We start from the raw sequence: 18,155 nt of genomic DNA, 5'->3' as shown, positions 1-18,155 counted from the left end.
TAAAGATTAGTCCCAAAAAAGCAAACGCTCCTTATAGAAACAAAAACAATTTTCCATGCACAGAAGCCTATATTGTATACGCTGGTACATTTCCGCGGTTTAAACCTGTGGATTTCAAACTGACGGCCGTGAGCGAGTTTAAAGGATCCATGCAGCCTCTTTATTTTTATGACTGAGAAACTACATTGGCCAGATAATATCCTTTTAATATAGTTTATTTACCACGAATCAAATGTCAGCGTGGATACGACGGGCTAAGCAGTTTGTACGAGCATTAATTTGCGTGGTAAATAGTTTTGTAATGTGAATTTTTTTATTTTTTGTAGTTTCAATAAAAATAAAAACAGGGGGATTAAAACAAAAAAAATTCCTAGTTTTTCCATCTAAACTTACATTGTTAAGAAAAGAAATGGAGACCCTCATAGTTTGGGAACATCTAGGTTAAACACTCAGAATAGACTTCGATTGTTAAACTTACTTAACAACGTGACCGAAATTTTTGAGCACGAGACGTCAAGGCTTCCTGTGCAGTTTTTTAAGTGGACCTTGTCAACGGCTCCGTCCCCACAACCTGACACAGTGCTGGTGCACTGGTAACACTGTAGGGCGTAACCTGTAAACAGATTTTTGTTGCATGCAAACAACATGGATGAGGCAGTATTAACGTAGCAATGAAGTGATGTTCAGATTTAACTTTTTTTTTTGAAAACCGATGTTTCTTGCTTAATTTCCCATTATGTGTCACATAAAATTCAGGTTAATAAGTTTTTAAAGCAATCAGACCCCTTAAAGGGGGTCCGCAGACACTCAAAGTTACCACACTAAAATTTCTGAAATCTGGGACTCCCATAGCGCGATACTGTATGTTTTTCTTTAAAAAAACAAAACCTTGTAGTTTGTATTTACAATGGCAATAAAACATCACTAATCTATTTTTCAATTTTATGTGAAATAAAATGCATTTTTAAAGCCCCTAAAGCCCTATACTCTACCCTATTTTTAGAGCTGTTATTTTATTTATCACATGTTATAAAATATATTTGAATTAATTATTTATTATGAAGAGCAAAGTACCTTTTATCAAACAGTGGATAAAGAAGGAATATAACAAAAGTATAACAATGTCACAGTTGAATAGATGTACTAAGAAACACCAATTAATGAATAGATTTATTCGTTTGTCAGCGTCAAGGTTTTAATGATTGTCGGTTAATATAGCAGCATAATCAGTGTTTATTTTTACCCCTCTTTCTTCGCATCATTTACAAGTTTAAAAGTACATTTAAAGGACTTTAATTTGTTGTACTCATAATTTGAGGACCATGAATGGGGAGAATGCTTCAGCCCATCACATTCCTGATTGAGCAGCGTAAAAATAAGCCAGGAATCTGGGCCAACTAAATCCTGTTTGCAGTGGCAAGAAGTTTTTGGGCAATTGCTGCTTTCTTGCCGTTGGTCATTTGTGGGTGATTACTAAACAAGGAAAAGGGTTTCTTTAACAAAACACCAATGGTGACGATGAAGAAAATTAAAGGCAGCCTTACTGAATTCCTTATTAACTAAAGTGTATGCCAGCATTGAATGGAGAAACTTTAGTTTATTGATTGGTGCATCACTTTTAATTCAAGCTTTAAGCCAAAATGAAACGTGGAATGATGCTAAAAATTTTTAGAACTTTGAAGTAATTTTTGGATAAATGTATCATAACGCATTTGTTCAGATCACATAAACAGTTTTGGCAATACAAAACTTGCCCCATCAATCTTACACTGTGTGTTGCATTCGGTTGATTTTCTTAACTTCTTGCGTATGGACAATCTTATTATTACATTCCTCGTTCCGATTGGTGACCATACATTCAGCTACACGAGAGCTTTTGCTTTGGTAAAGTGATTTGAGTGCAGCCGGTAGAACTAGGCTTCTCGATAGTAGCATTTGGTTGAGGTTAGCCGGACTGGCGAACTTGTAATGGAGAAGGTGTTTCTCCATAGGAGAACGACCTAAAAGTTATTTGACTTCTCTGCGGCGAAGCTCAGCGGGCTGGATGCCTGCCAGGTTAGAAATTTCGTGCATACAGGCAGCCAGTGACAATGCGCATGGTGTCATTAAAGCACTTGTCAATGAAAAGTGCATTTCATAATAAACTATTTGTTAAAATATATTTTATTGTATATATATGTGTGATAAACTAAATGAAAGCTCTAAAAATAAGGTAGTTTAAAGATTTAGGGTCTTTGGGAATACATTTGAAATTTACATAAAACTGGAAAATAGATTTGTGATGCTTTATTGCCATTGCTTAATAGAAAATTTACAAGGTTTCTGTGTTTTTAAAGAAAAACGTACAGTATCGTGTTGGGGAAGTCCCAGATTTTAGCAATTTTAGCGTGGAAATTCGGGCTGTCTGCTGACCCCCTAAATTGGTCCGATTGTTTTAAAAACAACGGTGAATATACCCATTTTGCTGCTGTAGGCGGTATGCCAATGTACAACAACGAGAGAAACCCAAGTTGTTGGCAAGGATTAAAAAGTTTAAAAAACATCTATTCACCTTATTAAAGTTTACTTCTTTGTTGACGTAATGACTTACCTGTGTCAAAAAGTAGGACGACTGCAAACAAAGCATTATAAGCCTTCATCGTTTTAGATTAAAAGTGCTCGGAGCAATGAAGGAATCAATACCAACTCAGGAGATAATACTTGAACAGAAATTATAACAAATTGCATGGATTTAAAAAAAAATAACAATAGAAAATATTTGTTTTTCCTTAGTATATTATGCAATGTTGAATGGTTGTAATATAAACTATTTTCGAGATTAGTTTAAGCTTTTGTTGTCTGCGACTGCTGCTACAGCAAAACAGTTCGGTGAAACAGGCTTCATTTCAGTAAAAATGTACGTCGCCGTTTAGTACAGGCGCTTACGTATACCCCTGTGCACAACTATAGTCGTATTCTACGAAATGCACAACAGGATTTTTCGGCCCGCCTTATATGCTCATATATTACTGATACATACGTCCCGGTTTAGCCGAGATAGTCCCGGTGTCCCGCCCGGTTAATCAGTTAGTCCCGGAATTTTCACATTATGTTTTGCAAAAGAAAAAAATCTTATTTTTTCAACGGGTGTTAAGAAAAAAATTTGGGGGGGATGGGTTTGCTGGGGTTAGTTTCTTTTTTGTTTGTGGTGGGCAAAATATTTAAATGGACATTATCCCACCGATATCTTTTTGAGGAAAGTCCAATTTTTTTTTTGATGGTCAAAACAAATTTAATAATACGGATTATTTTTATTTTAGATGTTGAGAGATATTTTTTTGGTGTTCCCTTTCGGGCCTTAAATTCTGAAACGTAATCATTAAATAAGTGTGCTGTCATCGTATAAGCGCTGTACGCTATAGCCTACACTACAATCAAGTATAGGAGCAATATCTCGTAAACAGGAGTCGTTTCTCAATTTCGTAGTAATGCGTAGTGGGTTTGTATTTTAATAAGCTTCTATAATATAATATTATTTTGTTACGTATTTATATTGTTACCATTACATAATTACGCTTGAATTTTATCTAAAGACAGTTAACTAAATTGTATCCGTTAGTAAAATGCCCCCTTCGCATCAGTTAAGTCATGGTATAAATGCTGGGAATTTTCGGCCCATATCTGTTTTTGCTATAGAAAACAAGTCAAGGAAAAGTTTTGGGGTACATATGTGTTTGTCTATCGAAGGACTTTTATAGGGGGCGGGGTTTGTAAGACTGAAAAATTATTTTTACCTATAGGTACGAAAACAATTTAACAGAAAATGTTTACCTAGGCTAACATTTTTGCATCTGTAAAGTCCTAGGTGAAGGAAGGAAATTTTCGGCCCATACTTAGACAAACCACCCTGAAAAATCATGCCCTGAAAAATACCATCTATCAAAATATACAACAACCGCAACCCTGTCTAGTTAATTAGTTTCATTAAATTATTTTGTATAATTTGTTTGCAAGTTTTAATATGAGCCCAGGGTTTGCATTTGCAAAAAATGGCAAGCCTAGTCATGTTGCCAAACACATGCGCACCAATGCTCTCAGTCACACTGTCCTAACTATTCAGAAGCCGAAAGAGTAATCGTTTAAAGTTTAACGAATATATACATAATATTAGGTGTGTTATTAGACATAATATAGGTTATCCATAATATCACATTAAAAAGCAACCTTTGTACGTCTTAATTTTATTTAGCTTGGTTGACCATGGTTTTTACATTATGAAGTTCGAAACGCAAAATTTTTATCAAAATATAAAGTACATATATCGCAATAAAGAGTTTCAAGTATCAGACACAACTTTCTTAATATGGATAAATATAAAAACAACCGCGTTCAAGCTATATCCATGTTTACATGTCCTATATTATGGCTGATCCAAAAGCATTTTATTCTGTATAAATTTTGACAATTTAAGAAATGCATTGATTTAAACAACATATTGTTTTTCGAAGTGATTACCGTACCGGCGCAAATCAAATCAGTTATTTTTCGGGTTAATGCAAAAAAAACTCCTAGAAATACTCATGATATTTTTGTCATTTTAAAAAAACAAACAACTATAAAAGCCAAATTAGACAAATGTATACCCAGTTTTTAAAATAGGAATGAGGCAATTGCAATTTGCAATCGAAAAAGTATAGCAAATACTGTTTAAGACAATTGTCCAAATCAGAGAGGCCTTGGTTAAACCATATTTTGCTCTAATGAAGATATAGTACAGTTAAAACGTCGTTGAATATAAATCAAAACTAATTTTTTTGATAAAATTAAATGACTAATTTCACAAAAATGAACGACAATTTTAAAAAGATGACTTATGTTTTTTTTTCGTTTTGTAAAAATTTATTTGCATTTTTATTCGATTCTGACTTAAAATAAGTTTGACTTTTTTGACAAGTCATAAATAATCGCCCTAGTAATATTAGACCTAAATACAGCTATACAGTATACAGTCTTCCCATTTAGGCTCAGGCGAAGCACCAAACTGACATGATGGACATCATAAGTAAGGCCGCCAGACTTGGAAGAATCTTGACCGATGAGTTGCATGCGTCTATAGGTACACGAAAAGATTTAGTTCATGCGAAATCGTCCAAAGAGTTGCTTTCTGCATGCTCGATTTTTAAGGTGTTTTTTTAAGATAGATTTTTGTTGTTTAATGATATATCTTGATAAAAGTCTAATTCATGGATCCATGAGGGACTGAGGGTGTGTTGAGTAATGTGTGAAAATCTACTGAAAATCTCTGTTACTAGGCGAGTTATGGGGCCATTGCTTTTTGGTCCAATTTGACACTTTTTAAGTTCAAGATTTTTTAACGAATATCAATACCCACTGCTGATTAACTTAGAGTAACAGCTCTTTTGGAAGAGTTGTCTCGTAGTTATCAACCTATGTTAGTCCCTTTCTGCACTGTTGATTTTGAGTATGACTGAATGTTGATATTCATAAAGAATTATATTTTAGTAATATTTTTTTAATAAAAGTCTGATTGCTGCCTGAGTTAGGTTCTTTAAGTAACGTGTAAAAAATTCTACAAAATATTATAATTCAGGAGATAGGAGATGTTACAAAAATTTACTTCAGGAGATGTTACATGGAAAACTTTGAGTTGCAAGCTTTCCCTGTTAAAATCGCACGTCTGTTTATTCTTCTTTCAGCCTATACACTTCCATAAGTCTCGGAACGTAAAAAGTAGACGGTATTGTCTGTTTTACGAAGTTGCTTACCTGTTTTGCAGTAGCAAACAGTAGAGGAAATACCGACTATGTTTAAATTTGAGCAGCCGACGTCATTGACAGATGAGCATTCCCGCGTCACCGTTGTAACACCTAAGGAAATTGCTTGATTAAAAGGAATAAAAAAATACACTTATTTTCACATATTCTGCATTTTTGTTTATAGCACGAAAAGCACCATTATTGTCTGATAAACGAACTTGCTGAATCGCAAAATATCAGACAAGAGTGAAGCTGAACTTTATAGGGTGATCAAGTTTATGTTATTTAAATAAAGTTCATAAATCGCGAATTTTTATAAATAGAAGGCTTTAATAAAACAATCAAGAAATGATTTTCTAACCAGCTATCCATATTATGCGTGCCCATAAATTTGAAAACAGTTAATCAACGATGGAACGTTTAGTACATTTTATACCCAGCTTTTCTATGTTGTCAAAGATCAGTCCCAAAAAAGCAAACGTTACTTATAAAAACAAAAAAGAAGCTTTTCTATGCACCGAAGCCTCTAAGTCTAGTTTTCAAACTGACGAACGTGAGCAAGTTTCAACGGCCGGCGCAACGTTTAATTTTTTTTCGACTGATAAACTACATTCACCAGATCATATCCTTCTAATCAAGTTTATTTACAATAAATCAATTGTCAGCGTGGGTACAATGGACTAAGCCAGGGTTTCTCAACCGTGACCCTCGGCTGACGAACCTATAGCTCGCATCCAAAGAAACGAACGAATGGCTTGCATCGAAAGAAACAAACCTATAGCTCGCATTAAATGAAACGAACCTTTAGCTCGCATAAAAATAAACGAACCTATAGTTCGTATCGAAAGAAACGAAACTATAGCTCGCATCGAAAGAAACAAACCTATAGCTCGCATTAAATGAAACGAACCTTTAGCTCGCATAAAAATAAACGAACCTATAGTTCGTATCGAAAGAAACGAAACTATAGCTCGCATCGAAAGAAACAAACCTATAGCTCGCATTAAATGAAACGAAACTATTGGTGGCATAAACAAAAACGAACCCATAGCTCGCATTGAAAGAAAATAAATTATAGCTCGCATCAAAAGAAACGAACCTATAGCTCGCATTAAATGAAACGAACCTATAACTCGCATCGAAAGAAACGAAACTATAGCTCGCATCAAAAGAAACGAAACTATAGCTCGCATCAAAAGAAACGAAACTATAGCTCGCATTGAAAGAAACGAAACTATTGGTGGCATAAACAAAAACGAACCCATAGCTCGCATTGAAAGAAAATAAATTATAGCTCGCATCAAAAGAAACGAACCTATAGCTCGCATTGAAAGAAACGAAACTATAGCTCGCATCAAAAGAAACGAAACTATTGGTGGCATAAACAAAAACGAACCCATAGCTCGCATTGAAAGAAAATAAATTATAGCTCGCATCAAAAGAAACGAACCTATAGCTCGCATTGAAAGAAACGAAACTATAGCTCGCATCAAAAGAAACGAAACTATAGCTTGCATCAAAAGAAACGAAACTATAGCTTGCATCAAAAGAAACGAAACTGTAGCTCGCATCGAAAGAAACGAAACTATTGGTGGCATAAACAAAAACGAACCCATAGCTCGCATTGAAAGAAACGAAAGTATATCTCGCATCAAAAGAAACTAACCTATAGCTCGCATTGAAAGAAACGAAAGTATATCTCGCATCAAAAGAAACGAAACTATAGCTTGCATCAAAAGAAACGCAACTATAGCTTGCATCAAAAGAAACGAAACTATAGCTCGCATCAAAAGAAACGAAACTATAGCTTGCATCAAAAGAAACGCAACTATAGCTCGCATCGAAAGAAACGAAACTATAGCGTGCATCAAAAGAAACGCAACTATAGCTCGCATCAAAAGAAACGAAACTATAGCTCGCATCAAAAGAAACGAAACTATAGCTTGCATCAAAAGAAACGCAACTATAGCTCGCATCGAAAGAAACGAAAGTATATCTCGCATCAAAAGAAACGAAACTATAGCTTGCATCAAAAGAAACGCAACTATAGCTTGCATCAAAAGAAACGAAACTATAGCTCGCATCAAAAGAAACGAAACTATAGCTTGCATCAAAAGAAACGCAACTATAGCTCGCATCGAAAGAAACGAAACTATAGCGTGCATCAAAAGAAACGAAACTGTAGCTCGCATCGAAAGAAACGAACCTATAGCTCGCATTAATTTAAACTAACCTATAGCTCGCATCGAAAGAAACGAACCTATTGGTCGCATCAAAAGAAACAAAATTATAGCTCGCATTAATATAAAAACACTATAGCTCGCATCGAAAGAAACGAACCTATAACTCGCATCGAAAGAAACGAAACTATTAGTGGCATAAAAAAAAACGAACCTATAGCTCGCATTGAAAAAAACGAACCTATTGGTCGCACAAAAAAAAACGAACCTATAGATCGAATCGATATAAACAAACGTATAACTCGAACTGAAACGGATGAGTTTCTGCTTAGGACTTAAGTTTTCTCAATTCTAATCCCAAGTTTATCAGTTACTAAGACAGCAGTATAGAAATACTAGTCTAACAGAAATTTAAGGTATATGTGTGTAATACTAGTTATAGCAAAATAATTGGCGCTGGTCTACCTAACACAACGCACATTTTTATTTGGTTTAGGGTACGGGTTAGCATTTGGTTTAATAAATATAATAATGCTTGACCCACCCACATCCAAATGCTAACCTTAACCCTAACTCGAACAATGTGCGGCAATTTAGTAATTGTTTGAACGCTGTGGTAGGATTCTTGACCAGTGACGAATAATCTTCTAAAAAATGTGTGCGGCTACCGCTTACCAGTCTTAGCAGCTACTGTAGCTGGCTGCCATTAAAACGTTCAGAAAACCACTTATGATGCAATAATCTAGGTTGCCACGAAACGCTATGATGCAATATTCCAGTTTTGATTGAATTGAAAATATTTGAAAAATAAAACGAAAAAAGTTAGTTTGCGCAGGATTGAATCACGCTAGAGCGACCCATTTTTAGGCCCTACGCGACCCACAACCCATACTTTGAGTACCACTGTTTAATCGCGATAAATTTAAATTAACGCCGCTAAACGCTGTGGCGAAACAATTAATGTGCTGCAGCTTCGAATGCAGTCATATATGTGTCGTTACCGTTTTTTCGGGAGACCAATGCTGGCGAATATTCTCCGACTAATCCAGTGATCGGCAAACGTTTTTGTCGCGGTGTAAAGTACTCTTTTTAGAGCTATTGAAGGCCCACTGCATATAATTACTACGAACACCGTGGCGGATTTAGGACATTTGGTTGTAACGTGAAACATTTCACAGCGCCGTGATGCCCAAAACAGTGTTAGGCCATAATGTAAACCTTAATATAAACGAAAAATATACGCCCGAAGCGCGAAAATTTTTGCCAATACCTACTGGTAAAGTTGGCAAAATATATAGTTTAACAGGGTCTCGGGCCACAATTGACGTGGGCCTTTCCAAGTTGAGCCAATTTTAAAAAATTATATTCCACGCCAACTTTTAAATAAGTGCAATGAAGGTACGGCTATCACGCGGCCCACAACTAAATGACAACACCGCAAGCTTTTCAAAAGTAACTCGCGGCCCAATAAAAGTGGCTCTGCAGCCCACAGTTTGCCGACCACTGGCCTAACCATTAGGTGTCCAAATTCTGTTAGGCGGGCAATAACGTTTTAAACCAGAAACAGTTTATATTTAAAGGGCGTTAAGTTTCAAAACAAGCGTTCTATCGTAAAACGCGCAAAGATCGCAACTGAGTTACTCAAGGTCAACTTGAGGCCAATAATCAGCGAGGTTATGCACAGCGTAATTGTCTAGTAATAGTAAGGCATCGATAGCAATTACTTTGTATTCTTTGCAGCATATTATTTAACTGCCTAATTACCTTATCACGTTAGTAATGAAGTATAATTGAACACAACATTGTTTCCATTGCACTCACTTTATGGACAAAAACGTTTTGGCAACAACCTGGTGTTTCAATCATGCTTTGTGTCCTTGTTTAAATTTTCTTGTAGTTATGCACTATAAATTAAACAGCTTCTGGAGTGGCAGTTATTTAGAAAGTTAATAATTTGTAATTTATTTTTTCATTTACAATATGCGTTAAACATTCGATTAGCAATTAATTGTTGTTTTGTCCATCCCCCCAGAATAAAATGTAAATAATTATTTTAAAACTTATTAGGATTCGATATTCTGGATTCGTTGTTCAACATTCGAAACCTATTATTGTTGAACACCTCTGGATTTTACTTTGCAAACCTACTCGCCAATTCAACATTCTATAATTATTGCTAGTAGTACTATGGGTGGATTTTATCGCGGAAAAGTAAAACTCTTTAAACGGCGTTAAAACGTTGTACCATTGCAGCTGTCACATGATAAAAAAATTGCAGGCTTTTTGTGTCTATTTGAGATTCGTACTTACTACTCAGCGAAAAGCTGTGGTAATATTTATTTATATTGCAAATATAACTGTCTTTGCCAACCTGGTATTTCTGATCTTGTCTGAGTAAAACGAAATCCACAAATCGTTTCGACGTATGTTATGATATTTGCCTGGCTAAAACAAAACATAGCCGAATAAAAAAAAAACACCTTGGCGGAGTACACGAACAAGCTTTGTAATGACCACCTATAAGTTAATTTGACGTACAATCACAGGTTTGATAACTTTTTAGAAAGTGAGTAAGTACATTTATTCGTTGGATTTTTTTAATAGCTGTATGTGTTACTGACGTTGAGGAGTAAAACAAGTGAAAACAGGTTGAATATAATGCTAGATATATTTATAAGCAGGGACCACGGACAGAGGCGCCCGCAGAAAATTTTCCAGGGGGGGGCAATCAGGGGAAAATAAAAAAGGGGGGTTCTGAATTTTCAAATTAGGGAATTCCCCTATTTTTCGTCTGTCTTAATGAATAATGACGTCATAAAACAGTGACATTATGACGCCATAGAATGATGATTGCAAGACGTGTTAGAAAAAACCACGAAACAGCCAAATACGTCCAGCAAAAGCGACCACGTGCGTCGTCAACAAATCTGTCAGGCGCCAGCTGCGAAACACGGTAACTTCAGGCAAAAAAACAAACCAAGACCGTGAAATATCTGTGATTAATTGAGGTAGAAGCACACATAGTTCGACTATCAGCAGCGCATTGCTTTTCCATGAACGGAACAAGCGCTAAAAAATTGTCTTTCACCACCTGCAATACTAAACGAAGATCGTTTTTTCCTGGTGTTATTATGCCACGATTAGCGCAACAATTTCGCCGAGCTGTGTGCCAAGTCAGCTAAATTACAAGCCGCTGTTGAGGGGAAATAAGTTGTGTCCATTGCACACTTAGCACGTTCTCTAAGAGTATGCTTAAAGAGCATAATTTAGCGTTAACCATTATTACTTAAACATGGAGACTTTGGAAAGCGCACGACAGTCACCATTATACCTCCTTTTAAGAATCTGCTTCAGTTAAACAAATGAAACGGTGTTACACTAACATCGGATATTAGCGCAGAGACCGAAGAGCTAGGAACATACTGCGTATAACTCGACGTTTTTTAGCGAGAAAAAATAAGAAGGTTTGACTTAGCGTTGTCAATTGTAGAATACACACTTGCTAATCAGACAACCTAAACAAATAACGAAAGAGAAAAACTTCCAGCATTTACTGTCGGCCAAACAAAAGACGAAAAACAGAGTTTTGCGATTTTGGTTCGGCTTTAGATTAAGACGCGTGACCCAATTACTTTTTAAAGCACGCCGTTTCAAACAGTTTGTTAAACCCTGACAAAAAACGAACAAAAAACGATAATATCGCTTACAAAAACAGGGTAAGAACTCCCGCCCCCTGGATACGCCACTGGCGGCAATGGATAATGTATAATATTTTTAACCTTAATATACATTTACACTTAAATATAATACCAACAATCGCATTTTGAAATTCCAGGTGGGGACAAGTGCCCCCCCCCCCTTTCCCCCCCCCGTGCGGGCGCCCATGGCCACGGGGCATAAATGTTGAGAACCACAGGGCTAAGCAGTTTGTGCGGGCATTGATCTACGTGGTACATAATTTTTCTACGGTGATTGTCTAGAATCAAGATTTTAATTAGTTTAAGAAGAAAAGGGGTTAAAAACCTTTTCTTATTTTTCTTATCGGATCTTCCATTGTTAAGAAAACAAATAGAGGCCCTAATAGTTTGGGAACATTTAGGTTAAACACTCGAGAAAAACACTTTATTAGTTGGGCCAAGGCCGTATGCCTCCATGTAGCGGTGTCGGCCAAGAACTTACCTAGCAAAGAGCCCGACGATTTTTTGCAAGAGACGTACTCAAGTATGCCAAATCTTGATCCTGGGCAGTTTTTTAAGTGGGCCTTGTCAACGGCCCCGTCCCCACAACCATGATCGGAATCGGAGCACTGATAGCACTGTATGGCGTAACCTGCAAACAGAGTTTTGTTGCATGCGAACAACTAGGATTGTGCAGTACATTAACGTAGCAAAGTTAACAGCGGTGAATATATTCATTTTGCGGCTGTAGTATAGGTGGTATACCAATGTATAACATCAAGATAATACCAGATTACCCACGGTATTAAGTCTTTATGCCATTGAAACACACCGCCAACTTTTTTGCATGCAAAACTGCATTCATGTCTTTGACATATTGCTTGGTTAAACTTGGTAGTAAAGTGATTTAATTTGAATAAAAGACGGGATTACTGTACAAAAAGCTTTTATTAATGTTCACGTGTTAAAATCATTAATTCAATTTAATTAAGTATACTTCTTTGTTAACTTAGTGGCTTACCTGAGCCAAAAAGTAGAGCGACTGCAAACAGAGCATAGTAAGCCTTCATCGTTTTAGATTAATGATGCGCGGAGCAATGGGGGAACGAATACCAATTCAGGAGATTATACTTCTAAACAGAACATAATTAATAGCATAATATACGGATTTAGAAAAAAAAGTCCAAATTATCATTGTATGCGGCTTCAACTGAAGTAAACCAGTTCGGTTAAATAAGCGAAATCTGAGTAAATAACTACCTCGCTATAAGCATAGAAGCTTTCATTTATAAAATATATTAATACCACAGAATAACTGTTCACCACTAGTCATATTTGAGGAATGCACAACAAGATTTTTCGGCGCGCAATTTATGCGCATATTTTGCGTGACGTAACACTTTTCAGTAACCACAGTTTTTCTCTCTTTTTTAAGGTCGGCTTGATTGCGAAATCGCCTAGCAACGCGAGCACTGGATCAAACCATGGGAGGATCTAAGGGGAGTTACGTGGCTAAAAATATGCGCAGCTATACTCACGGTCACACTGCCCTCACTAATCGAAAGAGTAACCGTATACGGTTTAACAAATATATATATATTATTCTGGATGGTTTTAGGGATAATATAAGTTATTCATAATGTTTTATTGAAAAACAACCTTTGTACGTCTTAATTTTATTTATTCAGCTTGCTTGATCATGGTTTTTACGTTATGTATTTCGGACCGCGATACTTTGTTTATCAAAACATAAAGTTACCGGTATCGCAATAAAAAGGAAATCATTTTCCTAATATGGATAAACGTAAAAACAACCACATTTCATCTTCAAGTATATCGCGCATTTTTTCCAAAAATAGGTAAATATAAAATCAAACGAATTAAAGATACACATGTTGACATGTCTGATCCACAAACATTCCCTTCTGCGCACTGTAAGAATTCACAAGGATTTTATGAAAATGCTTCTACTTCCAACTTCTGCCAGCGTTATAGGCTCATTGTAAAGCTAGATAAGCGAAACTCTTATATACCAACTTTCCATACTTCCGTCGAAACAAAGCTCTTCCTATTGGAGCTCACAATTGTTGTATGGCAATTCTTTTCAATAATTTTTATATTATAGATCACTGAGTAAGCTATACGCCCGCCTTTGCTATTTTTTGTTTACAAACAGATATTTAAATATCGTAGCGGTGCCATATCGCCTTGTTTAACAAAAAAGGAAAACCGCAATCAAACATAACCTTCACGCGTTGGCAAAATCTTTCTATCCAATAAAGAGCCCTTTATATCAACTTACGGAAATAAATATGTGGGCTTCTTCATTTTCCAAGCAAGCCGGTAACAATAAAAGAAGCATTCTAGTGTCGACTGCAACAAAGCAGTTGTTTAATGCGCAATGCGTAGTTCAGCAAAAATACCAAGGACCATTTTGAACAAACTTGGACATTGTTTTTTTTTAATGAAAATGTGCCGCGATATACATAAATAAAAATTTTAATATATATTTGATGTTTATTTAAACATAAATAAATTTTGCCCTTTTTAAGGATCCTAAAGCAACGCATCGTTTTTTCATCGAGTTCAGACAGTTTCACGTGTTTTGTTTAATTATTGTGGCTAGTCTTTTATTACCATTTTATTTCTTTTTTTAAGATCTGCACATTTATATCAGTAAAGACCGTCCGCCGATTAGATGAACTTTTATTTGAGCCGATTCAAATTTCCAATTTAAAGGTGTACAGGGCGAAATACAGAAGAACCAATGTGTAATATTAGACCTAAATACAGCTATACAGTACACAGTCTTCCCATTTAGGCTCAGGCGAAGCACCAAACTGACATGATGGACATCATAAGTAAGGCCGCCATACTTGGAAGAATCTTGATCGATGAGTTGCAGGCGTCTATAGGTATAAGAAAAGATTTAGTTAATGCAAAAATCGTTCAAAGAGTTACTTTCTGCATGCTCGATTTTTAAGGGTTTTTTTAAGATAATTTTTGTTGTTTAATTATATATCTTGATGAAAGTTTAATTGCTGGATACATGAGGGACAGAGGGTGTGTTGAGCAATGTTAGAAATCTACTGAAAATATCCGTTATTAAGCTAGTTATGGGGCCATTGATTGACATTTTTTAAGTTCAAGATTTTTTGACGAATATAATACCCACTGTTAAATAACTAGAGATCGAGTAATTGTTTTTTTTAAGAGTTCTATGTGAGTCCATTTCTGAACTGTTGATTTTGAATATAACTGAATGTTAATATTCATAAAGATTCATATTTCAGTAATATTTTTTAATAAAAGTCAGATTGCTACCTAAGATAGTTTGCTTAAAGTAACGTGAAAAAAATTAAAAAGATATCCTACTCCAGAAGATGTTATAAAAATATACTTCAGGAGATGTTACTTGGAAAATTTTAAGCTGCACGCTTTCCCTGTTAAAATCGCATGTCTGTTTAATCTTCTTTCACTCTATCTATACACTACCATTAGTAAAGGAACGTATAAAATAGACGGCATTGTCTGTTTTATGAAGTTTCTTACCTGTTTTGCAGGCGCAGCTAGTAGAGGAAATACCGGCAAAGTTTATATTTGTGCAGCCGACGGCATTGTTGTTTGAGCATCCGCGTGTCACCGTTGCTACACCTAGGGAAATTACTTGATTAAAAGGAGCGCGAATACACTTTTATACACTTATTTTCACCTTTTCTGCATTTTTGTTTATAGCACGAAAAACACCATTATTGTATGATAAACGAACTTGCTGAATGGCAAAATATTAGACAAGAGTGAAGCTGAACTTTATAGGGTGAGCAAGTTTATATTATTTAAAAAATGGTTATGAATCACGAATTTTTATATATTGAAGGCTTTAATAAAACAATAAAGAAAATGCTTTTCGAACCACCTATCCCCTATATGCGTGCCCATAAATTTGAAAACAGTTAATCAACGATGGAACGTTTAGTACATTTTATACCCAGCTTTTCTATGTTATCAAAGATCAGTCCCAAAACATCAAAAGCTCCTCATACAAATAAAAAAATCTTTTTATATGCACCGAAGCCTATATACGCTGGTACATTTCCGCGGTTTAAACCTGTGTTTTTTAAACTGACGACCGTGAGCGAGTTTCAAAGATCCACGCAGCCTCTTTGAAAGTTTGACTAAGAAGCTATATTTGCCAGATTATATCCTTCTAATTAAGTTTATTTACAATAAATCAATTATCAGCGTGGGTACAATGGGCTAAGCAGTTTGTACAGGCATTGACTTACGTGGTAAATAATTTTTCTACGGTGATTGCCTTGATTTTACTTAGTTCAAATAAAAAAATAATAAAAAGGGGTTAAAAATAATGTTCTTTCCTTTCTTAATCGGATTTTCCATTGATAAGTAAACAAATGGAGGCCCTCATAATTTGGGAACATTTAGGTTAAACAGTCAGAAATGACTGGCGATAGGCAGGCCGAGGCCGTATGACTGTATATAACGGTTTCCGCCATGAACTTACCTAGCAAAGAGCCCGAAAGTTTAGAGCACGAGACGTCAAGGCTTCCTGTGCAGTTTTTTAAGTGGGCCTTGTCAACGGCCCCGTCCCCACAACCATGTTCGGAATCGGAGCAATCATAGCACTGTAGGGCGTAACCTGTAAACAGAGTTTTGTTGCATGCGAACAACTAGGATTGTGCAGTACATTAACGTAGCAAAGTTAACAGCGGTAAATATATTCATTTTGCGGCTGTAGTATAGGTGGTATACCAATGTATAACATCAAGATAATACCAGATTACCCACGGTATTAAGTCTTTATGCCATTGAAACACACCACCAACTTTTTTGCATGCAAAACAGCATTCATGTCTTTGACATATTGCTTGGTTAAACTTGGTAGTAAAGTGATTTAATTTGAATAAAAGACGGGATTACTGTACAAAAAGCTTTTATTAATGTTCACGTGTTAAAATCATTAATTCAATTTAATTAAGTATACTTCTTTGTTAACTTAGTGGCTTACCTGAGCCAAAAAGTAGAGCGACTGCAAACAGAGCATAGTAAGCCTTCATCGTTTTAGATTAATGATGCGCGGAGCAATGGGGGAACGAATACCAATTCAGGAGATTATACTTCTAAACAGAACATAATTAATAGCATAATATACGGATTTAGAAAAAAAAGTCCAAATTATCATTGTATGCGGCTTCAACTGAAGTAAACCAGTTCGGTTAAATAAGCGAAATATGAGTAAATAACTACCTCGCTATAAGCATAGAAGCTTTCATTTATAAAATATATTAATACCACAGAATAACTGTTCACCACTAGTCATATTTGAGGAATGCTCAACAAGATTTTTCGGCGCGCATTTTATGCGCATATTTTGCGTGACGTAACACTTTTCAGTAACCACAGTTTTTCTCTCTTTTTTAAGGTCGGCTTGATTGCGAAATCGCCTAGCAACGCGAGCACTGGATCAAACCATGGGAGGATCTAAGGGGAGTTACGTGGCTAAAAATATGCGCAGCTATACTCACGGTCACACTGCCCTCACTAATCGAAAGAGTAACCGTTTACAGTTTAACAAATATATATATATTATTCTGGATGGTTTAAGGGATAATATAAGTTATTCATAATGTTTTATTGAAAAACAACCTTTGTACGTTTTAATTTTATTTATTCAGCTTGCTTGATCATGGTTTTTACGTTATGTATTTCGGACCGCGATACTTTGTTTATCAAAACATAAGGTACCGGTATCGCAATAAAAAGGAAATCATTTTCCTAATATGGATAAACGTAAAAACAACCACATTTCATCTTAAAGTATATCGCGCATTTTTTCCAAAAATAGGTAAATATAAAATCAAACGAATTAAAGATACACATGTTGACATGTCTGATCCACAAACATTCCCTTCTGCGCACTATAAGAATTCACAAGGATTTTATGAAAATGCTTCTACTTCCAACTTCTGCCAGCGTTATAGGCTCATTGTAAAGCTAGATAAGCGAAACTCTTATATACCAACTTTCCATACTTCCGTCGAAACAAAGCTCTTCCTATTGGAGCTCACAATTGTTGTATGGCAATTCTTTTCAATAATTTTTATATTATAGATCACTGAGTAAGCTATACGCCCGCCTTTGCTATTTTTTGTTTACAAACAGATATTTAAATATCGTAGCGGTGCCATATCGCCTTGTTTAACAAAAAAGGAAAACCGCAATCAAACATAACCTTCACGCGTTGGCAAAATCTTTCTATCCAATAAAGAGCCCTTTATATCAACTTACGGAAATAAATATGTGGGCTTCTTCATTTTCCAAGCAAGCCGGTAACAATATAAGAAGCATTCTAGTGTCGACTGCAACAAAGCAGTTGTTTAATGCGCAATGCGTAGTTCAGCAAAAATACCAAGGACCATTTTGAACAAACTTGGACATTGTTTTTTTTTAATGAAAATGTGCCGCGATATACATAAATAAAAATTTTAATATATATTTGATGTTTATTTAAACATAAATAAATT

The 18,155-nt window shown here is 35.6% G+C and overlaps 2 protein-coding genes across 2 annotated transcripts; both read right to left on the bottom strand.

The window, feature by feature from the left end:
* Positions 1-4,221: 4,221 nt before the first annotated feature.
* On the bottom strand, positions 4,222-12,748 carry LOC146139614 (uncharacterized). The gene is made up of 4 exons (XM_083392361.1): positions 12,635-12,748; positions 12,116-12,265; positions 5,766-5,867; positions 4,222-5,089 (listed from the first exon to the last, which is right to left on the bottom strand). The coding sequence occupies exons 1-4, from the start codon at positions 12,681-12,683 to the stop codon at positions 5,004-5,006; spliced, it is 387 nt and encodes a 128-aa protein (XP_083248487.1). The 5' UTR covers positions 12,684-12,748; the 3' UTR covers positions 4,222-5,003.
* Positions 12,749-14,366: 1,618 nt separating this feature from the next.
* On the bottom strand, positions 14,367-16,749 carry LOC146139613 (uncharacterized). Its single transcript, XM_083393157.1, has 4 exons — positions 16,640-16,749; positions 16,136-16,270; positions 15,166-15,267; positions 14,367-14,522 (listed from the first exon to the last, which is right to left on the bottom strand). The coding sequence occupies exons 1-4, from the start codon at positions 16,686-16,688 to the stop codon at positions 14,437-14,439; spliced, it is 372 nt and encodes a 123-aa protein (XP_083249283.1). The 5' UTR covers positions 16,689-16,749; the 3' UTR covers positions 14,367-14,436.
* Positions 16,750-18,155: the final 1,406 nt, after the last annotated feature.

This window comes from Ascidiella aspersa, chromosome 6 (assembly GCF_963924565.1).
Source record: "Ascidiella aspersa chromosome 6, kaAscAspe10.2, whole genome shotgun sequence".
Taxonomy (NCBI): domain Eukaryota; kingdom Metazoa; phylum Chordata; class Ascidiacea; order Phlebobranchia; family Ascidiidae; genus Ascidiella; species Ascidiella aspersa.
The sequence above is the reverse complement of the archived record's forward strand: the minus strand, read 5'-3'. Positions and strand labels throughout refer to the sequence as shown.